Source organism: Rana temporaria, chromosome 3 (assembly GCF_905171775.1).
Source record: "Rana temporaria chromosome 3, aRanTem1.1, whole genome shotgun sequence".
Lineage (NCBI taxonomy): Eukaryota > Metazoa > Chordata > Amphibia > Anura > Ranidae > Rana > Rana temporaria.
In genome coordinates, this window is record NC_053491.1 from 7,879,950 (window position 1) to 7,899,366 (window position 19,417).

The following is a 19,417-nucleotide window of genomic DNA, read 5'->3' on the forward strand; positions in this document are numbered from 1 at the left end:
AGAGAAGAGAGGCGCCTCTAAGTGTAGCAATAAGTTGCTAAATGTTGTCCCTTCATTAAATGTAACCATATTGCTACACTTAGAGGCTCCTCCCTTCTCTTTTGTACTCAGTTGTGAAATGACGCTACTCTTATATCAAGACATCGCTTGTATATCAAGGCAAAATGTATTAAAACATTTTGTTTGTCTTGCAAAACACTCTCAAACCAAGTTACTCTCAAACCAAGGTATTACTGTGTGTGTGTGTGTATATATATATATATGTGTGTGTGTGTGTGTGTGTGTGTATATATATAATTATGTCCGAATATAAGCCGGGGCACCTAATTTTACCACAAAAAAATGGGACAACTTATTGACTTGAGTATAAGCCTAGGGTGTCCATCTCCATGCCTCACTGTGCCCATGCCTCACTGTGCCCATGACTAGACTTGCGTTTAACATGGGAGTCTATGGAAGAGGTTCCCGGCTTTAAAAAAATTGGTGCTCCCCAGCCGTAGGTCTCCCAGACAACAAACTTTGCACACTTGTAGAGGAGAAATTGGGCTACATGTGTGCCAAGTTCCGGGTCCAGGGGACCTACGACCGGCCAATACCGGGTCCACAAAATCACCAGAGAAATTACCGTTTAACATGGGAGTCTATGAAACGGTTGCCCGGGTTTGAACAATCGGTGCTCCCCGGCCATAGGTCCAACGGACAACAATCTCTGCACACTTGTAGATGAAGAGTGTGGCCACATGTGTGCCAAGTTTGGGGTCTAGGGGACCTACGTCCGGCCAGTATCGGGTCCCCAAAATCACCAGAGAAATTACCGTTTTAACATGGGAGTCTATGGAAGGGGTGCCCAGGTTTGAAAAATCGGTGCTCCCCGGCCAACAAACTTTGCACACTTGTAGAGGAAGAGTGTGGCTACATGTGTTTGGGGTCCAGGGGACCTACGGCCGACCAGTACCGTGTCCCCAAAGTCCAGGAGCAAAAAGGTGACTCAAGTATAAGCCGAGGGGGGGCATTTTCAGCACAAAAAAAGTGCTGAAAAACTTGGCTTATCGAGAATATACGGTACACGTCGATCATATGCGTGGCCCGGTTGTGAGTTGGGCAACACATATATGAACATGTCCATGCTTTTTGGTGCAAATTTTACTTTTTGAGATCCCTGTTGTGCATTGAATAGAAAGGTGGTGACTGCGCTGTGGGGAAAGGGGTGAAGGAAAAGGGGAGGGGGAGGGAAAAACTGGGACCGTGAGTGGACTTAACAGTGAAAAAGAGAAAATATCCTAATGGTACTGCAATAAACAATACAAATGAGTATATATAAAAAATATACATAAAAGTGCAGTGAACAAACACCTATGATACTTGTAATAGTTAACCGTAAAGACTCTGAATATAAATACCGATATATGCATAAAAACCCAAAATGCATGAAAATAGTGCCGAAAAAATAATTTATAGCAAAAATCACACATGTGATAAAGTCCCATCCATAAAAAAAACACAGGTATAACAGTCCAGTAATGCTCCACAGAGCAGTGTCTAGATGAAACGCCTCCACCGAAGATGCAGCGTGCCAGATAAAATCTTCAGTGATAGCACCTCTGAGTGCACTAGCAGCTCACCTCCCGGCTGTTTGTCCAACCAGCTAATCAAAGTCACAGATCAAAACTGGATGTGGAGGCTGATAAACACCTTCTCCTAATTCCTTGGACAGCTTTCAGCAGCCAATATGTGTCATTGAAAAAGAAAAAGTACATAGAGAGTGCATATAGCGTGACACTGTGAGGGAATCCTCAAAAGAAAGGTAAAATCTTGAGATGATGCACTCACATGAAGCAAAAAAAGGCAGCGGGGCATCAAACCACGAGTGCCAAACTCGTATCCCCCTCTGAGTGTCGGCTATACAGGTGGAGGTATATTCTTATCTTCATATGTCCAATAGCAAGGCTCGGTATGTAGCAATGGCTTTAGAAAGAAAGTGGGACCATAGCATAACTCCGTATAATGTATAAATTTAATAAAAACAAATAAAAACTCACATTTAAGAAGTAAAATAAAGTCTAAACATCCACGAGCGCATAATAAAGCGCCAGACTCTGTGCCCGGTGCTGCAATCCCGACGCGTATCGTCATGTCACGTGACTTCATCAGGGCATCCCCTGATGTTTTTATTAAATTTATACATTTATATACTTATTTGTATTGTTTATTGCTGTACCATTAGGATATTTTCTCTTTTTCACTGTTAAGTCCACTCACGGAGCCTGTTTTCCTTCACCCCTTTCCCCACAGCGCAGTCACCACCTTTCTATTCAATTATCACCCCTTCAATTATCCCCCTCAGGGTTTGACAAATTTGCTTGGAATCTAGGAGCCAGCTAAAAAAGTTAGGAGCCAGAAAATGCGCCCCGTCCCGACGAGCTCGCGCGCAGAAGTGAACGCATATGTGAGTAGCGCCCGCATATGTAAACGGTATTCAAACCACACGTGAGGTATCGCCGCGATCGTTAGAGCGAGAGCAATAATTCTAGCCCTAGTCCTCCTCTGTAACTCAAAACATGCAACCTGTAGAATTTTTTAAACGTCGCCTATGGAGATTTTGAAGGGTAAAAGTTTGTCGGCATTCTACGAGAGGACGCAATTTTGAAGCGTGACATGTTGGGTATGAATTTACTCGGCGTAACATTATCTTTCATAATATAAAAAAAATTGGGATCACTTTACTGGTGTCTTATTTTTTTTATTAAAAAATGTGTATTTTTTTCCCCAAAAAAGTACGCTTGCAAGACCGCTGCGCCAATACGGCGTGACAGAAAGTATTGCAACGATCGCCATTTTATTCTCTAGGGTGTTAGAATAAAAAATATATATAGGGCCAGATTCAGGTAGGGAGCGCGTATTTGTGTGCGGGCGTAGCGTATCCTATTTACGCTACGCCTCCGCAACTTTGACAGGCAAGTGGAATATTCACAAAGCACTTGCTCCGTAAGTTGCGGCGGACGACTTACCCAAACGATGTAAAGCGTGAAAAATTTGACGCGGTCCCGACGTCCATACTTAACATTGGCTGCGCCTCCTATAGCAGGGGTAACCATACGCCGGAAAAAGCCTGATGTAAACGACGTAAAAAAATGCGCCGGGCAAGCGTACGTTTCTGAATCGGCGTATCTACCTAATTTGCATATTCGACGCAGAAATATACGGAAGCGCCACCTAGCGGCCAGCGTAAAATTGCAAATGAGATACGACGGCGTAAGAGACTTACGCCGGTCGGATCTTAGTCCAATCTATGCGTAACTGATTCTAAGAATCGGGCGCATAGATACGACGCCGCATCTGGATATACGCCGTCGTATCTCCTACCTGAATCTGGCCCGTAATGTTTGGGGGTTCTACTTAGAGGGAAGGAGATGGCAGTGAAAATAGTGAAAAATGACACGCATTAGAATTGCTGTTTAACTTGTAATGCCAAGACCACCACCAAATGGCCCCAGCTCACAGAAGGAAGAGCTTGGGACTTCACAAGGCGGCAAAGCCGCGGCCTCAATTACCGGCCGTCGCGGGCCCGCCGCAATCGCGCGGTGGGGGCGCACGGAGACAAAGGATCCTGTGCCTCCATGCGCTCCCCTGCCGCGCGGTCGCGGCAGGGCCAATTACCGGCGGGCGCCAGGTCACAATTTCTTGGCGCCCGGATATTGTCGACCCCTGATCCCCCTACCCAGCCCATTGGACGGCGCCGGAGTTCTTCATTTTCATCCTGTTGTGCGTTGTCGCCTCCCATACTATTTACGAAGTGTAATATTATAATACTGCAATTGTAACTTTTTTTGTATTTTATTTATTTTAGATGATGAAAATGATGGACAAGGGGATGCGGCGGAATATAGAAAAGACCACTTTGGCGAGACCCTGTAACTTGCGACCTGGACAGAGAAAAATGAAACGGATCAAAACGTGCCAAGCGCCAGGGCTTTACTTGTACTGTAAGCAAAAGGGCCTAAAGACCAGCCGCCGGTCGTCTTCTATACACTGGTGTAGGGGGAGCTTCTGAACTATCGATCAGCTGCTTGCCCCTCCCCCCTCCCCTTCTTATGTTTGATGGAGAGGCCCAATAACATTCAAAAAGATACCGAAATGAAGGCTACGCGGGACCCAGGCCACTTTTGCGGCTGTAGAAAGACGTTGAACTTCCTGACGGGTTCCTTTTTCTTGGGTCTGTAGGATATGAACCTTTTGCTGGAAATTTGGTTCTCTTCTCGATCTGATCTTTGTAACGTCCGTAATCATGATGCCCAAAACTATCTGGACTTTCTAAATGGAAATGTGAATACGTTCCTTTTTTTTTTTTTTTTTTAAACCATGCCACGCAGGCTCTCTTCTGCCAGCATGGCTCTAGGTTGGGGGACTTGAGGACTCGGTATACGCGGGAGACGTTCGCCAACTAAAACCAGACCACCTGCTGTAGACCCCGAGCGACCATGTGGTTAAAGGGGACCCTGTTCATTGTGAAGGGTCCTGGAATGTTGTTTTTCTGAAAGGGGGGGGGTCCGTTCTTCCTTGTGTACGCAGTACGGCCAAGTACCAATCCCTCTGAGGATATTTATATATGATTTTGTATGTAATTTTGTGTAAATAGAAGCCGTAAACCTACATTTTTGTTTTTGTAAAAAGCAGCGATTTGCGTCCGTTTTGAAGTCGGAGGTCGGCCATGAAGAACCGCGAATCCTGCACTTTACGGCTGCAGGTGGATCGGAGGCTCCGTGGCGCGAATCCGAGGGCTCCGTGGCGCGAATCCGAGGGCTCCGTGGCGCATTCCATTCATAAAGCGATCTCGCGGCATTTTGCTTTGAGCTCCTTGTGAGATGCGTGTACACTACTTGTATGTATATTTCCTGACGGGGGGGGGGGGGGGCATTAGGTGTTTTTTTTTTTTTTTTTTTTAACCACAAGAGTCTGGTGAAGCTTCTCTCGGAGGATGCGCTGGTTACGGCCATAATTAAGTAGCTCCAGTGCATGAATAGCAATCGACTTAGACAACTAATTGTTCAATTTTAAAAGAGAAAATTGTCATTGATTGTGTGATTCTAATCTGCTTTTTTCAGAAGTTTCTTATCCTATCACAAAGGAGCTTTGCTCAGCTTTGTAACCATGCGTCCCTTTTTGTTGACTTTTGTGCGTTGCCTTCTAGCGGCGAAAACCTTTTATTTCCTGATCCTTCATTGAAGTACACAGCTTAACCACTTAAGACCCGGACCAAAATCCAGCTAAAGGACCAGGCCCCTTTTTGCGATTCGGCACTGCGTCGCTTTAACTGACAATTGTGCGGTTGTGCGACGTGGCTCCCAAACAAAATTGGCCTCGCTATCCGCTGGTGTCCCGCGATCGTGTCACAGAGCTGAAGAACGGGGAGGTGTCAGTGTAAACACAACATCTCCCCGTTCTTCCTAGTTCCCTGTCATCGGGAACAGCGATCAGTGACGTGTCACGGTAAGCCACGCCCCCTAACAGAATCACTCCCTAGGTCCAACTTAACCCCTTTAGCGCCCCCTACAGGTTAACCCCTTGCCTGCCAGTGTAATTTTTACAATAATCGGTGCATTTTTATGGCACTGATCGCTGTAACAATTACAATGGTCCCAAAATGGTGTCAAAAGTGTCCGATGTGTCCGCCATAATGTCACAGTCACAATAATAACTAGTAAAAAAAAAATATTAATAAAAATGTCATGAAACGTTCCCCTTTTGTAGACGCCATCACTTTTGCGCAAACCAATCAACGCTTATTTAACCCCTTTAAACTGAAAGGAGGAGTGGCCTTCCAGTGTTGGCCAAACCTCCCATCTGCAACACAGGACTCGGTTTTTGCCTAGCTTTTTATGAGTTTAGACCATTATTTTTTATTTATTTATTTTTACCCTTTTATTCACATTATGTTTGGTTGTGGGCCCACCCTTTTCTTCTGTCCTGTCCTTTCTGGCATTGCTTTGGGACGTCCTTGTGTCCTTCAGTGAATGATAAAGACAATTTTGGATTTTTGTACTCATCGTAAAACCCTTTTCTCTGAGTTCATTGAAGGACACAGCAACCACCCAGTCTTGTTTCGGGTTTGTCGTGCTTATAATACTGCTGGCTACAGTCCTGGGTTGCAGATGGGGGAGGTTGGCCACCACTACAGATTCGCCCCTTATGTGTGCTCCTAGTTAAAAGTGGTTGTAAACCCTTACAAACCACTTAGACCCACAGGTAAGCCTAGATTAACCACTTAAGACCCGGACCTTTAGGCAGCTTAAAGTGGGAGTTCACCCATTTATTTAATTTTTGCCCTTGTCCCCTTAGATTCATGCTCGTCCGGTCTAGGGGAATCGGCTATTTATATTAAAATATGTGCCGTACTTACCCGTTTTTGAGATGCATCTTCTTCCGTCGCTTCCGGGTATGGGTCTTCGGGAGCGGGCGTTCCTTCTTGATTGACAGTCTTCCGAGAGGCTTCCGACGGTCGCATCCATCGCGTCACTCGTAGCCGAAAGAAGCCGAACGTCGGTGCGGCTCTATACTGAGCCTGCGCACCGACGTTCGGCTTCTTTCGGAAAATCGTGACGCGATGGATGCGACCGTCGGAAGCCTCTCGGAAGACTGTCAATCAAGAAGGGAACGCCCATTCCCGAAGCCCATACACGGAAGCGGCGGAGAAGATGCATCTCGTAAACGGGTAAGTACGGATCATATTTTAAAACTAGCCGATTCCCCTAGACAAAACGAGCATGAAGCTAAGGGGAAAATGTGTAAGCTACAGGTGAACCTCCGCTTTAAGGACCTGACCAGTTTTTGAGATTCAGCACTGCGTCGCTTTAACTGACAATTGCGCGGTCGTGCGACGTTGCTCCCAAACAAAATTGGCGTCCTTTTTTCCCCACAAATAGAGCTGTCTTTTGGTGGTATTTGATCACCTCTGCGGTTTTTATTTTTTGCGCTATAAACAAAAATGGAGCGACAATTTTGATTTTTTTTTTTATATTTTTTACTTTTTGCTGTAATAAATATCCCCCAAAAATATATAAAAAAAAAACTTTTTTTTTCTCAGTTTAGGCCGATACGTATTCTTCTACCTATTTTTGGTAAAAAAAAATCGCAATAAGCGTTTGTCGATTGGTTTGCGCAAAATTTACAGCGTTTACAAAATAGGGGATAGTTTTATTGCATTTTTATTATTTTTATTTATTTTTTTACTACTAATGGCGGCGATCAGCGGTTTTTTTTTTTTTGACTGCGACATTATGGCGGACACTTCGGACAATTTTGACACATTTTTGGGACCATTGTCATTTTCACAGCAAAAAAATGCTATAAAAATGCATTGTTTACTGTGAAAATGACAATTGCAGTTTGGGAGTTAACCACAGGGGGGCGCTGAAGGGGTTATGTGTGACCTCATCTGTGTTTCTAACTGTAGGGGGGCGGGGCTGTAGGTGTGACGTCATTGATTGTGTTTCCCTATATAAGGGAACACACGATCGATTACAGCGCCACAGTGAAGAACGGGGAAGCTGTGTTTTACACACAGCTCTTCCCGTTCCTCAGCTCCGGGGACTCCAGCGGCGATCGGGTCCGGCGGTCACGGAGCTTCGCACAGCTGGGCACTTAAAGAGGACGTACCTGTACGTGCTTGTGCCCAGCCGTGCCATTCTGCCGACGTGTATGTGCAGGAGGCGGTCCTTAAGCGGTTAAGGCCGTCGCTGTTGGCTCCTGTGCGCATGAGCGGGAGTGATGTCATCGCGGCTCCGGCCAGTCGCATCGCTGGAGCCACTATACAAGGAAGTGAGATGGTGGAGGAGAGGAACGAGGGCCGCTGCGGTGGCTTCAATCTCAGGTAAGTACTACATAATGAGCTAGTATGCTATGCTTGCTAGCTCATTATGCCTTTGTCTTGCAGGCTCTCTTTTTTTTTTTTCTAGAGGAGCGTTTACTTCCTCTTTAGGTTGCACTAGTGTCCTGCTCCTCAAGGTGGCAGCATCAAACCCATCTGTGAGGAGTTAAGCTGTGTCCTTCAATGACCTTCAGAGAAAAGTGAAGAGATTGTGAGTTTCCCTCAAAGCCTTAAACATAGGCAATATAGAAGTACCATCGTCCAATTCATTAATAAAATGTATTTAGCAACTCGGAGAAAAGGATTTTATGTTGGGGTGGGGGGGGGGGGGGTGAAACCAACACAAAAGCCTAACTTCACGTGTAATGTCCCTTTTTTAATACTTATAGGTAGATTCAGAAATAGTTAGGCCGGCTTATCAGTAGATAAGCCGACCTAACTCAGAATCTAAGTTTAAGTGTATTCTCTAACAGAGATACACTTAAACATATCTAAGATACGCTGGCTTGCGCCGTCCTATCTTAGATTGCAATATTTTAGATGGCCGCTAGGTGGCGCTTCCATTGCGGTCGGCGTAGAATTTGTAAATGAGGAGATACGCCGATTCACGAACGTACGCCCGGCCGACGCAGTACATTTACGCCGGTAACGTAAGAGATAGGCCGCGTAAAGTTAGAGCTAGGCTCTAGTGGAATAGTAATGTCAAGTATGGCCGCCATTCCTGCGTCGAAATTCGAATTTTTTTACGTCGTTTGCGTAAGTCGTCCGTGAATCGGGATTTACGTCGTTTACGTCCACGTCAAAATCAATAGGCCCATGCGGCGTACTTAGCCGCAATGCACACTGGAAAATGTAGGCGCCCGGCGCATGCACAGTTCACAATAAACGTAAGGTCAAGCGCTATTAACATAAAACACGCCCCCCCCCCCCCAAACACATTTGAATTAGGCGCCCTTACGCCCGCCGATTTAGGCTACGCCGCCGTAACTTAGCAGGCAAGTACATTGTGAATCATGTACTTGCCTAGCTAACTTGCGGCGGCGTAGCCTAAACACGCTAAGCTACGCCGCCGCAAGTTTAGGCATAGGTACTTGAATCTACCTATTAGTGCCAACCGGGCCAAACTATTCACTGCACTTCTAGGTGAACTTACTTGGGCGCGCACACTGTATGTAGCCTCGGCTATACCGGGGGCGTGCCCAAATGGTGACTGGAGCAAGACATGCCAAAGAAGAGCTGTGCTGTCTTAAGGCTTTTTACAGTGGGGATCGAAAGTTTGGGCACCCCAGGTAAAAATGTGTATTAATGTGCATAACGAAGCCAAGGAAAGATGGAAAAATCTCCAAAAGGCATCAAATTACAGATTAGACATTCTTATAATATGTCAAAAAAAGTTACATTTTATTTCCATCATTTACACTTTCAAAATGACAGAAAACCAAAAAATGGCGTCTGCAAAAGTTTGGGCACCCTGCAGAATTTCTAGCATGCACTGCCCCCTTTGCAAAGCTGAGAGCTGCCAGTGTCATGGATTGTTCTCAATCATCGTCTGGGAAGACCAGGTGATGTCAATCTCAAAGGTTTTAAATGCCCAGACTCATCTGACCCTCCCCCAACAATCAGCACCATGGGTTCTTCTAAGCAGTTGTGTAGAAAACTGAAAGTGAAAATAGTTGACGCTCACAAAGCTGGAGAAGCTATAAGAAGATGGCAAAGCGTTTTCAGATGTCAATTTCACTTCAAGGATTACAGTCTTGCCGACTCTTCTTACTGTCGTTTATTGGTACATCAGAGTGACACTAAAACAATAATGCTGACAAGTTTCGGCAATAGCCTTAGTCGTAACTACGACTAAGGCTATTGCCGAAACTTGTCAGCCCTGTTTTATTGTCTCTCTGTTGTACCAATAGACGACACTTTAAGGATTACAGTCTTGCCGACTCTTCTTACTGTCGTTTATTGGTACATCAGAGTGACACTAAAACAATAATGCTGACAAGTTTCGGCAATAGCCTTAGTCGTAACTACGACTAAGGCTATTGCCGAAACTTGTCAGCCCTGTTTTATTGTCTCTCTGTTGTACCAATAGACGACACTTTAAGGATTACAGTCTTGCCGACTCTTCTTACTATTGTTGCATTGGAGTGTGTCGGGACACATGGAGCTTCGGCACCTGTGAGTGGACCTGGTGTATGGATTGGGTTGTCCCTTTTTTTTTTTTTTTTTCGTTTCCTGATCTGTGCACAGCTGCGAACCAGGAAACTGCTCCCTGCCTGCAATTAGCGCTGTGCAGTGTCTGCTTCCTGGCGGGATCGGGCTTTCGAACATACCCTAGCCCAGGGATAGGCAATTAGCGGACCTCCAGCTGTTGCAGAACTACAATTCCCATGAGGCATAGCAAGACTCTGACAGCCACAAGCATGACACCCAGAGGCAGGGCCATGATGGGACTTGTAGTTTTGCAACAGCTGGAGGTACATTAAATGCATATCCCTGCTCTAGCCCATCTCTACTCCCAACACAGCACATAAATACTTGAAATCCAATCCCTTGACCTTCCGCATTGCAAAAGATAAATAGTGGATGAAGGAAGATTGTGCAAGGAATATTATTCCTCATTATCGAGATCGGTGATCATTACCTTGTGATCTGCCTGACTATTTCTGCTCATCGGCTCTCCTTATTGTTGGTGTATTTTTCTGTGTGGCCCCAAGACAGGTCCTCTTCTTCCAATGTGGCCCAGGAAGGTTCAAAGGTTGGATACCCCCCTGCTGTATATAGCTGAGGCTACATACAGGTCATACAGAGCACCTGTTAGTGCAGTAAATGGCCAGCTTGGCCCAAACCAATTACAGTAAACCGCTTGGATTGCGAGCATAATTTTGTTCCAGAAACATGCTTGTAATCCAAAGCACTTGTATATCAAAGCGAATTTCCCCATAATAAATAATGGAAACTCAGATGATTCGTTCCACAGCCATTTATTCATAAGTCCAATAGTTCAAGATTATAGCAATGTGATTGGTTGTGTGACCATAAAATGTCCATCCACCAATGGAAGCCTCCGCAAGGGGATTAGAAGCAAAATTGAGAAGGAGCTCCAGAAAAGAGAAGAGAGGCGCCTCTAAGTGTAACAATATGTTGCTAAATGTACCTTCATTAACCACTTGGCGACCGCTGCACGACTATATACGTCGGCAGAATGGCATGCCTGGGCATATGGACGTATATATACGTCCCCTTTAAGAAGCGGCATTGTGGGCGCGCACGTACACGGTGCGAGCTTCGTGAGTGTGACCGCGGGTCCCACGGACTCTATGTCCGCCAGGAGTCCCGTGATCATCTCATGGAGAGGAAGAATGGGGAAATGCTAATGTAAACAAGCATATCCCTATTCTTCCTAGTGACAGGACACTGATCACAGCTCCCTGTGATCGGGAGCAGTGATCGCTGTCGTGTCACGCGTAGCCCATCCCTCCCTACAGTTAGAACACATCCTGAGGACACAGTTAACCCCTTCCCTGACAGTCACATTTACACAGTAATCAGTGCTTTTTTAAAGGCACTGATCGCTGTATAAATGTGGTCCCAAAATAGCGCCAAAAGTGTCCGATGTGTCCGCCATAATGTCGCAGTCATGACAAAAATCACAGATCGCCGCCATTACTAGTAAAACATTTTTTTTTATAAGAATTACATAAATCTATCCCCTATTGTGTAGACACTATAACTTTTGCACAAACCAATTACTATGTGGAATTTTTTTTTTTTTTACCAAATATGTAGAAGAATATGTATCGGCCTAAACCAAGAAAAAATATTTTTTTATATATTTTTGGGGGATATTTATTATAGGAAAAAGCAAAAAATATTGCTTTTTTTTTCAAAATTGTCGCTCTTTTTTTTTGTTTCTCGCGCAAAAAATAAAAACCGCAGAGGTGATCAAATACCACCAAAATTAAGCTCTATTTGTGGGGGGAAAGGGACGTCAATTTTGTTTGGGAGCCACGTCGCACGACCGCGCAATTGTCGGTTAAAGCGACGCAGTGCCGAATCTCAGAAAGTGCTCTGGTCTTTGGGCAGCCAAATGGTCCAGGGCTGAAGTGGTAACCATATCGCTACACTTGGAGGCACCTCTCTTCTCTTTTATACTCGGTTGTGACAGGACGCTACTTGTATATCAAGACATCGCTTGTATATCAAGTCAAAATGTTTTGCAAAATGCTCTCAATCCAAGTTACTCTCAAACCAAGGTTTTACTTTTTTATTTTAAAAGGACAGTAAACATGGAGTTGTGCTTTAATGTCCATTCCTTGCCAGTTACAAAGCTGTCCTGGAACCAGTCTGCAGCCCAGTTGGCAGCTTCCATCTGGCTTTTCACACAGGTGTTTTTACCCATTAAATGTTATTTTATACTGGTAATTGTTACCTCTTTTATCAGGTGTTGTGTATATGGATTTTCTTTCCTTTTAAGTGACATTCTTGAAGAAAAATAAGGATTGATCCAAATACCTTTTGCAAGTAAGGTTGGGTTTCCCAAATCTCTGTAACTTGCGTCTCAAACTGTTCTCCGTTCAGGAAAACATTTATAAGATAATCGCAACTAATCGGCTCTTAGAAGTCACATTTTATTGCTTCCGATGATTTAAACCTGAGAGCAGTTTTAATTGTATCTTTGTTTTTTTTTTGTTAACTTTGGAAATCTGACTCGGATTAATTGTTTTTAACCTTCCTGTGAGTGTGTGCGCCCGCGGGAGGCTGCGATGACATCGGTACTGCACACCACCTGTACCCCACAAATCAGAGTTTTGTCCTGCAGTGTCGGGGGGGGGGGAATACATTGGCAATTCCTAATAAATATAGATTAAAAAATGACAAATTCTGTGTGTGGATTATTCTAGAACATACTCTTCTACTATCCTTTTTCTTCTACTTTCACACCGATTTTGGCTCCAGTCAAGTAAATGCAGCATGACTGCGGTGCTTTACTGCTGTTATAGCGGCGCTTTTCGGCCGCTAGCGGGGTGATTTTAACCCCCCACTAGCGACCGCTCCCGCACCGCCCCAAAGATGTGGCTTGCAGAACTTTTTTTTTTGTTTATGGACGGACACAGCAGCATATTCTTGACATTGGGGTATCAGGCGAGGACTAGGCAGAAACATGTTAATGTGTTACTGCACAGTTTTAAAGTTGTATTATCGCCCAGGAGGCGGTGCCTCTGGGTACAACCTCTCTCCCTGCATACAGCAGCTCAGTTTTTTTCTGCCTAGCATAGAAGGACCTGGGTCCTGGAAGATTTATTCTATATATTTTTTTTCCTACTTTGATCCTACGATCTTCTATCAAATGCCGACTGGGCGACAGGCTGGATGTCCTAGATCCTTGTTGTCCCCCCAGTTTCGGCCATCGAGCGTGTGCAGACCTTTAGCTATGCGATGGGTCGGCCACGACATGCACCGTTTGCTTCAGGGGTGGCCGGTGAGCTTCGCTCTACGGGGCACACATATGACCGGGCGATTACCATCCGTGTCAGTGTGCTGGGCCGACAGCTACCCCCGTATTACCCGGGTGGTGGATCTGTCGGGAATGCTTTCCAGCAGTCCACGCAGGACAGGTAAGTAACAGTTCCCCCTGTCTCGGCAGGTTGGTATGGCTGGACATTCCCGGGGAGGTCGACTGGGGGTCCTGTCACCCTTCCTTTCTTCTCTCCCTCCCCTCCTCCCTATGCTTTGTTAGCTAGGCTTGCTGTGTATGGCCGGGGGGCTGCGCTGTGGGTCCTATCTCCTAGGGGTGCTCTCTGGCGGTCTTGTGTGGGGGAGCCTCCGTTTGGAAAACCCTGGGGTGTTCGCTTAACAAAACGCCCCCTCCCCCCACCTTCTTCTTGGGTTATCTTTCACTCAGATTCGGACCCAGCTACTGCTCCCAGCCCGGGTTCTGATGTGTCCAGAGGACGCGGACCATGACCGTTCGGACAGTGAGGATGACTCCGTGTCCAGGTCAGTGCATGATGGGGTGCTTGTTGGAGCACTTATCACTGCGGTGCTGGATACTCTAAAAATGGAGGATAAGGCGGACGCATCTGCAGAGATGTCGGTCCCTTTCGGGTTCCGTAAGCCAACCCGCACGGAGAAGGTGTTTCCCTGTGTACCTTATCTTGATAAACTTTTATACAAGGAATGGGAACGATCGCAAAGGGTCTTTTCAGTCCCCAAATATATAGCGGTCCGTTACCCTTTTGAGGAGAGTTTTCTGAAAAAATGGACTTCTCCTTCGATAGTGGACCCCCCTGTGTCCAGGTTAAACAGGGTGACCACGCTTCCGGTGGAGGGGGCTCCTGCTTTCAAGGGACCCTGCGGACAGGAGAGCTGAGGCAGTGGTCCGCTCCCTGTTCACGGTGGTGAGGTCAGCAGTGCGTCTGGCTGTGGCCCGGGGCCTTGGTGTCTCAGACACTTACTGAATGGGCAACCACGAGTTAAAAGAGCAACAGGCTCCCCCGGCCTGTGTGGAACTGGCTGACCAGTTGGTGCAGGGCCTTAAGTTTGTTTGCGAGTCGGCCTTGGACACGATTCCCTTGCTGGCCAGGGCCTCGGTCTCTGCGGTGGTACTGCGTCGCTTGATCTGGCTGAAATGTTGGTCCGTGAACCAAGCTTCTAAGAAGGCCTTGTTTGATTTACCTTTTAAGGGTGAGAGGCTCTTTGGATGCCACGGGAGGTAAGAGTACTCTGCTCCCGCAATACAAGAAGGGTAAGGAGCCACGTCGTATGAGCATTCTCCGCTCATAAGTGTTTTTTTCGCCCGGATCTGCAGGTAAACGCTCCCAGGCCGATAAGGCGCCTACTGAGGGACAAACATGACCCTGGTTTCGCAAGCCCAACAAGCCTGCGAACAAACCTGCGACCGCATGAAGGTTTGCCCCCGCCCGACACTTGGGTGGGGGGTTGTCTTCGCACATTCGCGGCTCGGTGGACTTCTCTGCTCTCCGACCGGTGGGTTTGCAAAGTAGTTTTCTCGGGGTACAAGATAGTTTCTCTCTTGTCCTCCGAACAGTTTTTTTTTCCCTTCAGCTTCCTCCGACTCGGGATGCCCTGTTTGGGGCAGTGCAGGATCTGCTGGTGCGCGGGGTGATCATACCAGTGCCATTGCAGGAAAGGTTTCAGGGTTTTTATTCAAACCTGTTTGTAGTCCCAAAGAAGGAGGGGGTTTGACCGAACCTGGATCTCAAGGCCCTCAACTGCTTTGTAAAAGTTCAAAGGTTCAGGATGGAATCAGTGTGCTCTGAGGTCGCAACACTTCATCCGGGGGATTTTCTGGCATCCTTGGACATAAAGGACGCATTTCCCCATATTTGTCAGACATCAGAGGTTTCTGCGTTTTGTGGTCGGGGACGACCACTACCAATTTGTGGCCCGGGACGACCACTACCAATTTGTGGCCCTTTGGCCTGGCATCGGCACCAAGGGTTTTCACCAAGGTGCTCGCCCTGATTCTGGCCTTGTTGAGACAGCGAGGAAACGCTATCGTGTAGGGGTGCAACGGATCAAAAAACTCACGGTTCGGATCGTTCCTCGGATCAGGAGTCATGGATCGGATCATTTTTCGGATCGGCAAAAAAAAAAAAATTCTCCCCCACTGTAATATACACATTCCCCCCCCCCCCCACTGTAATATACACATCTCCCCCCCACTGTTCACCCCCCCCACCAACTATAGTACCCCCTCGGTGCAAACACCCCCCCCTCCTCTCGGGGCAAGAGACCCCCCCCTCCTCTCGGGGCAAGAGACCCCCCCCCCTCCTCTCGGGGCAAGAGACCCCCCCCTCCTCTCGGGGCAAGAGACCCCCCTCGGGCAGTACAGACACTCCGGGCTCCTCCTCTGTGAGTGTAAACAGAGGAGGGCCGCCGCCAGGTGTACCAAGATGGCCGCGGCTCCGGAGGTAGGCCGAAGCCATGGCCATAACGTTAGGAAAGGCCGCGGCTTCGGCCTAGCTCCGGAGCCGTGGCAATCCGCGGATCACAGTGTGTTTCGATCCGAAGGGGGTGACCCGTTCGGATCACGGATCCGTTGCACCCCTACTATCGTGGGCTACTTGGACGACCTTCTTCTGAGAGCTGCTTCAGGCTCAGAATTAGAGGTGGATGTTGCGATTGCCACTCAGACCCTTCAAGACTTTGGTTGATTTATGAACCTCCAGAAGTCGGTGTTGGTGCCGACTCAGCACCTGGAATACATGGGCTTGGTTCTAGACTCCTTGGAGGCAAGACTTTTTTTCTTCCGGTAGAAAAACTGCAAACTCTTCAGGCGGCGTTGAAGCTGCTAGCATCCCGCAGATGGCCGTCACTGCGTTTTTTGCACGCGAGTCCTGGGTCTCATGGTAGCCTCCTTCGAGGCAGTACCGTATGCTCAATTCCACACTTGTGTCTTGCAGAGGGAGATCCTGTCCAAATCTCCCTTGTCCCTGGATTGTTAGATCCGGGTGAGCCACCTAGTCAGGACTTCCCTGGTCTGGTGGCTGAGATCTCCGGCCCTTCAGTCCAGAAAATCGTTCCTTCCCTTTCACTGGACGGTGATCACGACGGATGCCAGCCTAACCGGTTGGGGGGGGGGGGAGTCTGGGGTGTCCAGTCTACACAGGGTTGCTGGACGCAGGAAGAGTCCCGCCTTCCGATCAATGTGCTGGAGCTTTGGGCGATCAGGCTTTGCCCCTCCACTTGGTCGAAGGAAAAAAAAGGGGCGCCAAGTAAGGATCCAGTCCGAACAACGCCACGGCGTATATCAACCATTGGGGGGGGTGGGGAGACGAGAAGCTTGGCTGCAGCCTCAGAGTTTGCTCACATCCCGCAGTGGGCAGAACGAAGCGTGCCAGTTCCATTGGCCCTATACATTCCGGGCGTAGAAAACTGGCAAGCGGACTACCTAAGTCACCAGATGCTGGACCAAGGAGAGTGGTCGCTACACCCAGGTGTGTTTTGACTCATTTGCCAAAGATGGGGCACGCCAGATGTGGATCTCCTGGCTTCTCGACTCAATCTGAAGGTGTTGAGGTTTGTGGCCAGGTCCAAGGACACCTGGGCAGACTGGACAGACGCGTTGGTGGCTCCATGGGGGCAGTATCGGCTGATTTATGCCTCCCCCCACCGAGGGGATCCCGTGATCCTTGTTGCTCCAGATTGGCCTTGGTGTCCCTGGTACGCCGACCTAGTGCGTCTGGTGGCGGACGTTCCTTGGCGACTTCCGGTGCGAGAAGACCTTCTGTCGCAAGGTCCCATTCTTCATCCTGCTTTACAGTCGCTGGCTTTAACGGCATGGCTATTGAAAGCCAGGTGTTGGGACCGAGGCCTGTCGGATTCGGTTATTTCTACCATGCTCGGCGTGGAAGTCTTCCCCTCAGAAGATTTATCATCGTACGTGGAAGGTCTACATCTCTGTGTAAGGAGCTAAAGTGGCGTCCACGTGCATACTCGGTTTCCAGGATCCTGCTGTTTTTACAGCGTGGAGTGGACCAAAAGCTTGCCTTAAGTACGATTAAGGGGCAGATTTCAGCCTTGGCTGTCTTCTTTCAACGTCCTTTGGCGGCTCACTCACTGGTGAGTAAGATTTGTACAGGGGGTTTGACATGTGTGCCCCCCCCAGTATGACCAGACTACCTCCGTGGGACTTGAATCTGGTCCTCTCAGTACTTCAGAAATCGCCATTTGAAAACATTAGAGAGATTCCCTTATTGACGCTCTCTCAGAAAGTACCTTTTTTGGTGGCTATTACGTCAGTCAGATGGGTTTCTGAGCTGGCGGCCTCGCCTTGCAAGGCTCCTTATCTGATCCTCCACAAGAATAAGGTGGTCCTTCATTTCTTCCTAAGGTAATTTCGGCTTTTCATCTCATTGAGGACATTGAGTCCTTGTGTCCTCGACTGTCGCATCCAAAAGAGGCTGAGTTGCATTCCTTGGACGTTGTCCGGGCTCTGCGGGTGTACCTGTCTGCTGATGCTGCTCCGTTCCGGAGATCGGATTCACTGTTTTGTTTCGTTGGCTGGTCCTAAGAAGGGCCTGGTGGTCTCGTCGACCACCATCTCTAGGTGGATCAGACAGATCGTGATTCAGGCTTATGCCCTCCAAGGACGGGCGCCTCCCTTTCCTGTCACGGCGCATTCCACCAAGGCGATAGGTGCCTCTTGGGCTTTCCGATATCAAGCGTCTGTTTCCCAGGTGTGTAAGGCGGCAACCTGGTCGTCCGTTCACACCTTCACAAGGTTGATGTGAGTGCATCTTCGGATGCTTGCTTCGGCCGCAAGGTTTTGCAGTTGTTTAAGGTTGTAACTCCTCCGTTGAAGAGCTCTGGTTATGTTTGGGGTGAAGTTTGTTTGCTGTTTCCACCCCTAGGTTTTTTTGACACTGCTGCTGTGTCTGTCCAAGAACACAAGAGAAAATAGGATTTTTGTACTCACCGTAAAATCCTTTTCTCTGTAGTTCATGAACGGACACAGCACCCACCCCTCTTTTTTTTGTACTGCTTTTTGACGAACTGATTTGCTATGTGCAGGGAGAGGGGTTGTACCCAGAGGGACTGCCTCCTGGGCGGTACTGAACAGTTTAAAAGTTGTATTAACATGTTTCTGCCTAGTCCTCACCTGATAATACCCTAATGTCAAGAATATGCTGCTGTGTCCGTCCATGAACTACAGAGAACAGGATTTTACGGTGAGTAAAAAAAATCCTATTTTTTCCCGTCCTACAAGCGCACCGCCCCAGTGTGAAAGTGCTTCTAAATCCCTGTACACGCGATCGGTTTGTCCGATGAAAATAGACCGTTTTCATCGGACAAACCGATCGTGTGTGGGCCCCATTGGTTTGTTTTCCATCGGTGAAAATAAAATAGAACATGTTTTAAATTTTTCCTATGGATAGAAAACTGATAGAAAAAAAACGATCGTCTGTGTGGAAGTCCATCCGTCAAAAATCCACGCATGCTCAGAATCAAGTCGACGCATGCTCAGAAGCATTGAACTTAATTTTTTTTCAGCACGTAGTAGTGTTTTATGTCGCCGCATTTTGGCAAGGTCGGATTTTTGACCGATGGTGTGTAGGCAAGACTGAAAAAAGTCGGCTTCATCGGATATCTGATGAAAATATCCCATCGGATTAGATTCCATCAGATATCCGATCGTGTGTACGAGGCATAACTGTTAGGGGCCGTGGCTTGCCGTGACACGCCGCTGATCGCTGTTCCCGATGAGAGGGAAGAGACGATCAGTGTCAGGGGAAGAACGGGGGAGATGTTGTGTTTCTCCCCGTTCTTCAGCTCTGTGACCCGATCGCGGGACACCGCCGGAAATCGAGTCCGTGGGCACGGTCACATGTTTGCGAGCGCACCGGCGCGCAAGTTAAAGGAGACGTATATACGGCCATTTGCGTAGCCGTGCCATTCTGTCTACGTAAAAGTGCGTGCGGCGGTCGGGAAGTGGTTAATGGCTGTGTGTTGAGTTATTTTGAGGGGACAGCAAATTTACACCGTTATACAAGCTGTACACTCACTACACAACATTGTAGAAACAAAGTG

General features: G+C 47.6%; 1 protein-coding gene across 2 annotated transcripts in view; it reads left to right on the top strand.

Annotated features, from left to right (window-relative positions):
* The window catches only part of GOLM2 (golgi membrane protein 2), a 66,707-nt gene extending 61,633 nt beyond the window's left edge, over positions 1 to 5,074 (top strand). For both annotated transcript variants that reach the window (XM_040342197.1, XM_040342198.1), the window contains one exon: positions 3,848 to 5,074. In XM_040342197.1, coding sequence (XP_040198131.1) covers positions 3,848 to 3,915 — 68 coding nt within the window. In that variant the 3' untranslated portion in view covers positions 3,916 to 5,074. The remainder of the gene's footprint in view (positions 1 to 3,847) is intronic.
* The last annotated feature ends 14,343 nt before the right edge of the window (positions 5,075 to 19,417 follow it).